This window comes from Temnothorax americanus, unplaced genomic scaffold, assembly GCF_048541705.1.
Source record: "Temnothorax americanus isolate GAGA-0224 unplaced genomic scaffold, ASM4854170v1 Scaffold85, whole genome shotgun sequence".
Taxonomy (NCBI): domain Eukaryota; kingdom Metazoa; phylum Arthropoda; class Insecta; order Hymenoptera; family Formicidae; genus Temnothorax; species Temnothorax americanus.
Genome location: NW_027509808.1, coordinates 269909 through 281983, shown reverse-complemented (window position 1 = coordinate 281983; position 12075 = coordinate 269909). Strand labels below are relative to the sequence as shown.

The 12075-nt window shown below is 41.4% G+C and overlaps 1 protein-coding gene across 3 annotated transcripts in view; it reads right to left on the bottom strand.

The window, feature by feature from the left end:
• Positions 1–408: 408 nt before the first annotated feature.
• The window catches only part of Sesn (Sestrin), a 184482-nt gene continuing 172815 nt past the window's right edge, over positions 409–12075 (bottom strand). For all 3 annotated transcript variants that reach the window (XM_077424515.1, XM_077424514.1, XM_077424516.1), the window contains 5 exons: positions 8695–8877; positions 8362–8599; positions 7924–8192; positions 6955–7329; positions 409–6491 (listed from right to left, as the gene is read on the bottom strand). In XM_077424515.1, the coding sequence (XP_077280641.1) occupies positions 6405–6491; positions 6955–7329; positions 7924–8192; positions 8362–8599; positions 8695–8877 (1152 nt within the window). In that variant the 3' untranslated portion in view covers positions 409–6404. The remainder of the gene's footprint in view (positions 6492–6954; positions 7330–7923; positions 8193–8361; positions 8600–8694; positions 8878–12075) is intronic.

Sequence of the window (12075 nt, the reverse complement as noted above, 5' to 3'; positions counted from 1 at the left end):
CAACATGACCGAGATGTTATAGCGAGCTTCGCGAGCAAGGAATTCCTTCTAACTCAACTCTCCCAGAATCTCTTCCTCGTCGGTGAAACCGATGAATTACTATTACAAAGGATGTTTTTTTTAGCCGCGTCTCAACAGTTCGGGATTTGAATCTAGAGCGTGGAATGATAAAAAGTGTCTTTCTTATCTTTCCAGCGCTTTAGATCTGGTCACCGAGGTATTGATGTGCAATCGAAAAAAAACATCTTCAATGATAATAATCTGCTTGATCGTCCAGAGGAGGGGGCCTAGTCAAATCACTTGTAATTATCACACAATCATTCCCGATACGGTGGCATGTACTATTTTAATATGCTTTTGTGACTTTCGGAGGTGGACCATTCTCTCGGCTATGCACAGCTTGTGCACTTCTCTCTCTCTCTCTCTCTCTCTCTCTCTCTCTCTCTCTCTCTCTCTCTCTCTCTCTCTCTCTCTCTCACTCTCTGGGAACTTGAACTCATTCGAGACAATTGGACGAGTTTAGAGCCGATTCAACACACACGCACATATATATATATATATATATATATATATATATATATATATATACAATAGATATAATGTATGTATATACATATGCATATACGCACATATGTGCTCCTTCTTTTTATTTTTCTTAAGACGTCTTACTTTACTTCACCGCTTGCACATTTTTTTTTTTTTTTTTCAATTTTTCTCTTTCTCTGTGTTCGTCCACCTCCAGGATTCTCACTATACACTTAACCGAGGCATCAACTCGACTCGAAATCGCGACTCGCCCTGCTACGCGAGTTCAAGAGAGAAACAGTAATGAATAAAAGTCAGGCGAAAAGTAAAGCACGATCGGACATGGAGCACAAATGATCCCGTGATAAAGACATCTTTGAGGAATATGATGGATGTTTGCATGTAATAGCCTTCGCTATGTGAAAATCAAAGATCTCTCATCTCAGAGATGTCCCACTTTTTGGCTTATCTGATCACACTCTGCTTTTACCTACTTAATCGTTACTATGTAAAAATCTCAACCTTTTCCGTACCTCCTTTTTCACTCTACCTGTTTTTTTCCCATTCTCTCTCTCTCTCTCTCTCTCTCTCTCTCTCTCTCTCTCTCTCTCTCTCTCTCTCTCTCTCTCTCTTTCCCCCTCTCCCTCTCTCTCTCTCTCTCTACCGTGCCTCTTAGAATTATCGTAAAATTATAATTCGCTCTGATGTACTGCAGCGGCATTCGCGTGCAGATTCGACAAGAACCTCTCGCGTTTCTCAATTTTCAAGAGAAAAGAACAAAGACGAAAGATATGGAGCAGAACGTCGTCTGTAGTCGTTCACAACATCCTTCTCGTTACAACGACGAGTTTCTCTACACAAGTCTCGCGCGTATTTCTTCTTTCTTTCTTTACCTTCCCTTCTCTCTCTCTTTCTCTCTCTCTTTCTCGCGATTAATATATTATGAGATCAATCCACGCATACGATTATCGCGGACATGCTGCAATTTGTTACTCTCGCTTACATCGATTAATTTATCATGATACTCTTTCGCTGATCGTAAAATAAACAATGCGAACGATGACGAAACTTTTGAGCGAGAAACGAGAGCAAAGAGATAGTTGAAGATAGAATAAAAGCTCAAGATTGCCATGTTATTAAAAAAATAGGTCGTGGATAGTGTCAAATAAATAATGAAGAAACGAGAATGAAAAAACTGCAGAACAGAAATTTTTAAAAGAGACAAAAAGGGGAAAATAAAGGAAAAAAAGAACAGAAGGAAAGTAGGACTACGATTTTCTAGTACATAGCTCCTTTCGGATCATGTTAAATGGATAAAATCTTAAGTAAAATCTAATTTCTTCTTACGTAATCTTCTTCAAATGTATTAAAAACACATTGCTATTAGTTTTATATAAAATCCGAAAATTTAACATAGCTCTCGATATGCCGATGAGATCTTCGGCGAAGATGTTGTGTACTCGTTGTTGAGAGCATCGCGATGTAATTATTCTAAAACGCGTATTACGGTAATTAATGGACATTCACTCATTGGTGATTGCATAACGCGCCGGAAATACATACATACGCATCAAAATCTATATCAAGGTTCTCGCTTAACGCGAAATAAAAAAATAAATTACGTAAAATCATTATGAATGCCGGAAATCATGAGACTTACAAACTAAACGCGCGAGAAATTTGGTTTTCCGTAGATATTCGGACATATAAGGCGATCAAATATCATAAAACATCCGCGAGTAAAAAAAAACATTTCGAACATTTGCAATTAGTGCAGAGTAGAATACGTTTTTTTTTCTGATCCTGTTAACATATTAGATAATTAGATAATATATTACTAAAATTCTGGATGATCACAATGGTACTTCTTGCATATTTCTTTGGTTTCAACCGTACGGGCTCTCGCGTCGCGAGTCTAATAAAAAAAAAAATGATATACCACAAATGTAATAGTCAATTTGATCTCTGACGATTCAACAACGACATATGCATCCTTGCGAAAAATTAAAAGACACTGTCCAGAGTTCTCTAGGCTTATCGATGACGAGCAAGCTCGTATAAATTATTAAGAGAATAAAAGAGATAAATAGATAGATAAATAGAAAATGAAAGAGAGAGAAAGCTAAAAAGAATTACAAAGTAAAGCCTAAAATGAAATAATTTAAAAAAAAGAAAAGAGAGAAAAGGAGAGAGAGAGAGAGAGAGAGAGAGAGAGAGAGAGAGAGAGAGAGAACTGAAAATACTGTCATTAGCGAGCATTCGTCGCGTCGGTAAAATTTCTTCGCCACTCCTTCTTCTATTACCACTCGCAAATAAGGGCAAGATACACAAAGCCAAGAGAGAAAAAGTTTGATCGTTAAAAAGTTATTGGTTCTGCCGACTCGACTATCATTCCGGCGAGATAAACTGTAAGCGACGCAAAAACGTTTCTTTTTTTCTATTTTAAACTCTTGGTGTGATATGTGGAGAGACGTCGCCTAAGGAAAAAAGGAAACGCGTCGCTCTGTTGGTCGGAAGATCTCGCTGTTACTATCCATTTGGTTCCATATCATTCGGACGATCCATGCGTGCTCTCTTGCATGCGCGTATGCGTTTACGTGCGCGGAATCGTACTTTGGGACAACTTCGCTTCATTCACCGGGACAAATCAATCACTGGAGTGACAAACGTTATTCAACGTCGCTTATCAGTAGACTAGATGAGCATGGCCAGAAATCGGAATCAGTGTAATCTCGGTAAATGCAGAGATAAGAATTATCTCTACATTTATTCGCGGTGATTAATTAAACCCTAGAAGTATAGATTACAAAAATTTCCATAAGATTTTAAACCGGCGCGTTTATAGGATCACGATGGAATTCTAACATTTCATACAAAAGAGAATTTACTTTATATTGTTATATGTTAAATAAAAATTTTATGTGTATGTATATGTGGGTATATATACATATAATATTGAACATATATTTTATATTTACATATATGATAAATGAAATTTTTTTTGAAATCCTCAAGACTCCAATTATCATAATTTATCGAAATTGCCACCAATTTCAATTTTTCTGGCGCGGATCTTTTACTCACTGTGCATCACTTATAGTCGATCGTTCGTTGAATCGAGATCAAAGGATCGTTCACGGAAAACAAGTTTACGTTCCAAAGTACTGATTATCACGTCCTTGAACGCGCATGCAAATAAATCGATTATTCGAGGCGCGCCCGCATACACGCACGCACGTGTGTGTACAGTTATATAATAAAGAGACACCCTAATTATTATACAAACGTTACAGGTAGAATCATCAAACTTCCAGTTACGTGCGCACTTCATACGCACTCGCCACGCGCACACTCTCCCTCTCGCTCTTCCTCCCTTTCTTTCGCCGAGTTAATCGTAAATATGCGTATATATGTATCTATATATATACATATATATATATGTATATTCGCTTTTTATGTGTGTGTGTATTGTATACATATATATAGATATATGCGATCACAGAACACGTATATTTCGCGTGTAATAGTTTTGTGCCACGTTCTTTTCGTGTGTGTGTGTGTGTGTGTGTGTGTGTGTGTGTGTGTGTGTGTGTGTGTGTGTTGCGTTTCTCTGTATACCTTAACAATCTATTATAAGAATTTGATTTGTTTAAACAGCCTCTCCTCGATCCTCCTCGCACACAACACTTTGACACCGAACGAACGGCGTCCCCGCACGTCAATCGTCGAGAAAGAGACAGGGCTCCGTCAGCCGTGGGTCGCGATTCTCCTATCGCTTTATCAAGTTCTCTCTCTCTCTCTCTCTCTCTCTCTCTCTCTCTCTCTCTCTCTCTCTCTCTCTCTCTCTCTCTTTCTTTTTTTCTTTGTCTCCCTCTCTTTTTCTTTTTCCTCCTTTTCTATGTGTTTTATTAAAACGCTACGCCGAAGGCATTGAAATTCGTTGATAAACGCGCTCGCGCGCGCGCGTAATATCGGGCGTCGAGAAATTGGTGTTCTCGGTGAAATCGGTCAATTCTTACGGTGGCGCACGCAGAACTAATAATCCCGAATCGCGTTTCTCCAAGTTACACTTATTTCCTCCTTTTTCAAGCGTAAGCCGTCGTACAAGAGCGGACACAATGATCTTCTTTCTTTCGAGACGCCAAACGAATTTCCCTCTCGTCGTAAAACACGACGCAAACGCGACTTCTCATTGCTAATCTCAAGATGGAAAAGCAGCCTAGGCTTATAGATGGTGCACGGATTAAAGTGAGTTTGCGACGCTTCTCGCGTTCGGCTAAACGACAGCAACGCATTATCCCTCGGTAAATAAACACAGCCGATAGGCATTGCTTCTCTCCGCGACCGCGTGCACGCGCCGTAACGCACCCGTGACATACCGCACGCGCGTGCACGCGGCCGCGGGATCGTCCTACAATCTAAGGTTTGCTCGACACACGCGTATGATGAATGGTAAGTAGGTACAATTTTATGTTAGCTTCCACAGTTTTCTTGCGGGATAGGGATCGTCGAAATAAAATAAAGATAAAACGCGTTACACATATATATGTATATACAGAGCGCGAAAGACGATCTCTTGGCCCGACGTTCGCGCGTCGCGTCGTACGCGAGAATCCGACGTTCCGATATCACCGGAGGCGGCGTGCGCCACAAGTTCAAATTCGGAGAAGTCGAGCCAAATCGGATTCGAGATCCGCAACGATCAGGATAAAGATCGCGGTGACGGAATTAGAGTTAATAGATTTCTTAATTTAGCCTTACGATTAGTTTTCCACTTCTCAACAAGCCATCCGGCACAAAAGGAGAAACGAAATGTTCGCGCGGAGCTACGAATTTTTTCTCTTGCTTGATACATGAGTGCTCATTGCGGTGATGTGTGTTTTCTTCGGCGAATCGCACATAAGGTCGAAATTGCAGACGCAATAAGAAGGGTGTATGTACGTGTGTGTGTGTGTGTGTGTGTGTGTGTGTGTGTGTGTGTGTGTGTGTGTGTGTGTGTGTGTGTGCGCGTGTGTGTGCGTGTGTGTGTGTGTGTGTGTGTGTGTGTGTGTGTGTGTGTGTGTGTGTGTGTGTGTGTGTGTGTGTGTGTGTGTGTGTGTGTGTGTGTGTGTGTGTGTGTGTGTGAAGTTAAAAGCGCGACTCGAAAGCTTCTAACAGGCGAGAGCAAACTTTTTTTTTAAACAGATCTGAAACGTAAACGAAACGCACAAATAACAGTCTGCTACGATGTCGAACGTAGAAAAATACAAGTATCTATGTACAAAACAAATTATAAATCTTTCCTCTCCTTGTCATGTCTTCCTGTCTGTTCGCACCATCTCATCCTCTTGTTTTTACGATCTCCTCTTCACGATCCTCTCCCGAACACGCATGGAGAAACGCTCCATTCGCCGTGAGCTATACTTTATTACGCGAATAGACGAAATTGGAACGTGCAATCGATGTGTACGTGAGCCGCTTGAGGAACAAGAACGCGTTGGTCTCGTCATTGAAGCGCCATCGGACGAAGAATCACGCCGAGAGCGCAGCTGAATGGCCAAATATTACAATCTTCTGTTTTTTTTCCATCCACAATCAGCATCTTCCTTTTCTTTCCCTTTCGTTATAGCCTTTTTTTCAGAACTCGTTGAAGAACCGCAATTGCTCGCTATTGCCGCGATTCACGATGAAGTCGACGATGAAGTGGCCTTATGATAGCGCGTGCATGTGTATGCGATGTTCTGTATAAGACTCGATGATATCGCGCTCGCATGTTCCTTCCATGCCGTGCGCAGTTAAGTCTGCGAGTCTACGGCATGGAGCCTGGCGCGAGAAAACAAATCGACAAACTGCAGACTGACAGACAGCAGACAAACGAGGGAGCGACGCGGAACTTCGCTTTAGGTCATATACCGCATCACGGCACGAAGGGCATACAGCAGTTCTGCTTGCATGCGAGCCTCTAAAATCATCAGGTTCACATGGACCTGGAAAACAAAAGAAAGGGGTGATATTTAACAACGTCCAATAATCTCGTTTCTTCGCCGCTGTTTGTGAGAATAAATTTTTATGTTTCTTGTTTCACCACGATAAAAGTCTTACAACAGACGTTAAATGGCTAATTCCAAATGCATAATGCGTTTCGTGCGAGCTAATCTCAACTTTCTATCGCAAGACCGGCAGCAGTTATTTTCAGCCGAACAGTGCCAAGTATTTTATATTTAACACGTTTAACTTGTAAGCTTATTTACATAAATCGTTCATTTAAATTTTCAAGATTCGTTTAAAGTAGGAAATAAAACCTTATTACATTATGGTTTAATCGTATGTATTTTGATTAAAATCGTTTTCTTTTTAAAGATATTTGTACTATAAAAACGTATTCTGTTTTATTTCTTAATAAAATTATTTCAATTAAGTCGGATCAATTTAGAAGATATTTCTGCTTACCTTTTCACTGTGTTTGAACTCCCTCATGACGCGATCGTAATCCCTCTTTGTGACGCGCTCCGGATAGCAAACGGCGCTCTTGATGAAGGTTTTGAGGCTACGCTCGAGCAATTGATTAACCTCGTTGTAATCATAATCGTCGTGCCTGATGCCGAACATGCATTGTATGTAGTTCCAGATCGCACGTCTGAAGCGCGACGTATCGACCTTGTTGTGCGTGCCCATAGTGTAATATGTCAGATTGTACGCGGTCTTGAATTTGTCGTCGAGGAGATTACCGACGTCGTTGTACAGACGATTCACCAAGGAATAACCGTGATCGTCCCAGGAATAGTCCTGAACGCGGAAGGTCGGTATGTCGTTCAGCTGACCGCGCTAGAAACACGAAAGAATCGAGTTAGTGAGAAAAGAATGAGATGCGCCAAGAGACGAGAAAAGTTGCATCCATAAAAAAGTATCGCGAAAGACGTAAAAAAATTATGTTGAGAAATGAAGAAAATATATACTGCGGGTAGCAACCGGCGCGCGCGGCGAAACGACTTTTTTTATTATCTCGCGCGTTAACTCGTGGCGTAAGCGTTGGTGCCCCGCCTTCGTAGCCTATCTTAAGTCAGCCAATACACAATGTCGTCGCGCAGTAAATATTCATACAGCAGTTACGCGAGCGGAGCCGTAAGCCGACGCGACGCGCGGAGCGCAGGCAGGCAGCCGGCTTAAATATTCATGGATGAGCCACACACTACCTTGAAATATCGTCTTTCGGCTCTAATCCATTACGTGCTACTTAACTAGGCGTACAAAAACAGCGGACGTGCACGAGGAATCATCGCCGCGTTGTTGAATAACATGAGGGTCGCGAAGTTTATCAACATAAATGGATGAGCCCAATTAAGATACATCACGGCAGTCTATCGGGCTAACTGTTTCGCAGTTACGAACGCGGTAAAATCCAACGGCAGAGCGGCTCACCTTGGCGAAATCCTGGTAGATGAAAGTGGGATCCTCGATGAATAGACCGATATCGGAGTCCAGAACCGAGCTGCTCCTCTGCGGCGCCGCTGCCAGCTCGGCCGACTGCGTCTCGACAGTCTCGAATCTCTTGGAGAGCTCCTCCTGTGTGATCTGATAGGACTCGGACTTTTCCGAGAGACGCTTCATACGTTCCATCAGGGTCTCCACTCCAACCTCCTGCTCGCCGACTATGCTCGGCGACGACGGCGACGACGGTATGTTATTTTCTGTAATAAATCATGATAATTTCTCAATCTGAAGTGTTATATAAATTTTTTAGTCAACATTTGAACATTATAAACGTACGTGGAAAAACGAACGTGTATGGATAGTTTTGTATAAGTAATTTAATCGTATTATACGAGTGACATGTTATTTATAGTAAGTATCACACACCAGTCTTGCCGTCTCCGTTGGGAATCTTTTTAGGGCTGCTCGCGAGCTTATCTTTGGCAGGCGGTATGTTACTACTATTGTCCTTATTCTCCTTGTAATGATGGCCAGTTACGTTATCCAATTCCTCGTTAATTCCGCAAGAAAATACGAAAGACGATAACGAGTGGAAGTGAGCTAATAGGACTATCGCGTGAACGACTTCCGCTAAGGACCAATTATCGTCGCCTTTAGTCAATTTCTGGAAATAGGAAATACAAGCGTATTACATCACGAACGTCCTCGAACATTCGCGCGCGATTCTATGCGCGAATCTCAAATATCCTCACCGCTTACCTCTATGTGCGACTTATTCAGAAGCCACGGTCTATGGGCTAGGATCTTGTTGATCTCATAGAGATCCTGCAGTTTCCCCGGCATCGATCTCAAGCCTTGGAGCCACGAGGGGTCACCGCCCTGAATAACGAACTCTCCCTTCTGCAGGTTTATAAGGTAGCTACACTGGTGCCTACCCGCAGCCTGAAATTACATTAAGATATATCTTCAAACCTGTTCTCGTCAATTTAACTCTCTCGTATCATGCGCAACACTCAATGCCACCCTCAGAAAACGTTTCTAACGTAATCGTCTCTCCTACACACTTCGAGATTATTATCCATTAATCGTATATCGTTAAAAGCGATCGCACAACTTTTCAACGGTCTTCTAAAAAGGGCTATAATTCTTTGCATTTTGCTAATTGATTGATAAAATGCAATTTAAATACATGTTGAAGAGACGAGATCTATATGCGCGATAGAAACGTTTCGAATGAAACGCGTTTCAGATGTTTCAAGTGCGTCGTGTAATGATGTAATATAATTGTAGTCGAATCAATATGCACACCCCGCGCTACATAATAAATCAACTAATTTATGGCCGTTAAACTTCAACGGTACGGACCTAGTAATCTCGATTATTGCGCTCACCTCAGGCCCTGCATCACAGTAAGCAGATACACACAGGCCTGCAAAATCAGATAATGCCTATCGATAAGGTACTATCCGCGGGGAAATAAGGGCGAAATATAAAAACGATCGAGCGGCGCGAGCCGACCGAAAGCAATTTTGCCTCGCGAAAAATTTCTATTCGCGTATTGAGTGCCGGATGGGGTCGCGCGTGCATTATTGCCGTCGATGCACGTGTATTTCCGCGCGTGTGTGCATGCGATATCGCGCATCGCGGCGTGATAAACGGTGTGGCTTTCCCCGTTCCACAAAATTTTCGAGAACGAGCGTCGAAGTTATTGGCTCGATTTCTGTGGGGTGCAGGAGGGCAGAAGGGGCCGTATGCCGTATGCCGTATGCCCGTTTTTCAATAACAAATTTCGCCCGGCGATAGGCGAATTGACGGCGACGACGTGATGATGCACCGGAGCGCAAAATTGCACGAGGTCGCGACCGCCAATATCGCGCGTTATCACGCGCACGATCATTTCCAGCACGTGACGAACAGCAACATCCGTTTCAAGGATATATGCACTACGCTCAATCCTGCACATCCCCCGCGATAAATAATCCCATGAGCCTCCCCGTAGGTTTTCACGTTTATCGGTCTTATTGTAGCGAGGGAATTTTCACCAGAAAATTGTTCCCATGCGTGATGAAGGCAATAATAAAACCATCAATATCAATGATGACATAATATGCGTTAGAAGAATGTGTCATTAAAAATATACATGGAAGAGTTCGATATTTAACGTTTTAAATACACTAACGGTATCTCGTTACAACGTACTGTGAGAAATAGAACGTTAATAACGGAAGATTTAACCCAATGACGCGGTAAATATTGCTCCATAAAAATGGGAAATCTTTTTTTTTTCTTTTTTGAAGATTTAATACAGGTTTCACGGCGAGTTCATATGCACACCGAACACAATGTTTATCAGTAGAAAAGCTGTTTTTCAAATACCTTATCATTTTATCACACTCATCCTCGTCTAACAATTTACTTCGTCCTTGTCCGCACTTCGCCGCTCTTCGAGATAAAATATTTCTCGATCAATCGTACACGTTGTGATATATTTTGTCTATCACGCCGGTCGCGGTCTACTGATGTGTGATTCCCGAGTTATCAAACCGAGATTACTCAAAGATCGAGTTCCGAGATTGCATAAAGGAAGCGCGAAAGGTGCGAAACAGCTAAATGTGAATCGAATAAATTTAACCCGCTCGAATACAGCGACATTAATAATTATTATTAAACATTTGAATGACGTAAAGGTCTCGACTCGAGTTTTAAGGAAGTAATAAAGAAAATCTGTCGTAATGCGCGAATTGTTCAAATTATCATTTGTGTATAAGATTAAGCTCGCAATGGCTCACAACGACGTCCGATCGCGACTGCGTATCATTTAAAGGCGGAAGCTGTAACCTCGATAATGTATCCTGTGCATGAAGATATGCACTTTTACAGTCTGCACAGTCCGAGATTTTGCAATAAACAAAGTCGGCGGCGGCCGCGAATGCTCGTCAAACAGCCGTTAACTCGACAATTCAGAATATACCATGCAGTTTGCAGAATCTGCATACCTGCTCTCGCCTATATATATATATATATATATCGCGTATACTTATTTAACAACACACCGTAGTTTCTCTCACTGGTAGTTTTATACCTCAGATACACATTTACGGAAATATACATTCAATCACCAACTATGCATTAGCTAATCCGAGAGTTAGCCTTCAGAGAAGAAGTAAGATCTTAACTCGCGAAACGGGTTTCTCCGACAAGCCGTCTTAATTTTGCAAGGAATGAAAACGGGAGCTAAACAAAACAAAGTACTTAATAAACTCGCTTCGAATTCAAGTGACGGCTGACTTATGGAAAACAAACAGGTTTGCGATATCGCGGGTCTCGAATATCGCGAGAAGAAAAGAAAATATTTTGGAACTCTCCGTGAAATATTCGACGTTTTTAAGGATTCATAAAAATCTTGCGATGCGATCTCAAAGATGCATTTTACTTTCGCAATAACGTGAATTCGCGTTCCTATGATGCGAATGTAAAACTGGCAAATCAATTTTATCTTTCCGCCTATCTTTGCGCAGTGTTATCCAGACAAGCCTGTTTCTCGCACGAATCTGTATTCTGAGCATTGAATGATAAATGACTTATTAACTTAAAAATATGGCTTGTTCGATTTTTGCATGCGAATGGAACCTTCGATAGGACATTCTCTCCTACGTGTTATTTATAGTCTACAAAATATATCTATACCAAATGTTCATACGCGCAATTTAAATAAGCTTTCCGTTATTTAAGAATTAAATCATTCACGGAGAAACTAAAAAACATGTACCTAATTGAAAAATAAAACATTTTTTAGCTTGCCACCGAATGTCTATTCAAATTTATATCTTAATTATAATATATCTTGCATGTTCAGAGATAAGAGATAAGGTTATGTAATTACGTACGACAAACTGCATGTTTTTTTTTAATACAAAAATAACTAGAAGTAAAGCAAATGAGTGCGTAGATCGTCGAGTAAAGATCATAAAGGAATAGTCAACGTTATTCACATCTTTTAATTTCTTTTCACGAGAACGTGTACGGCATTACGAAACGCACACGCACTGCATTTACTCGGTTTGCGATAATCTTTGACCCGGTGACCCGCTGTCGCTCGTCGAGGGTGATCAGGGAACTTAAAGACGAAGACGCATCATC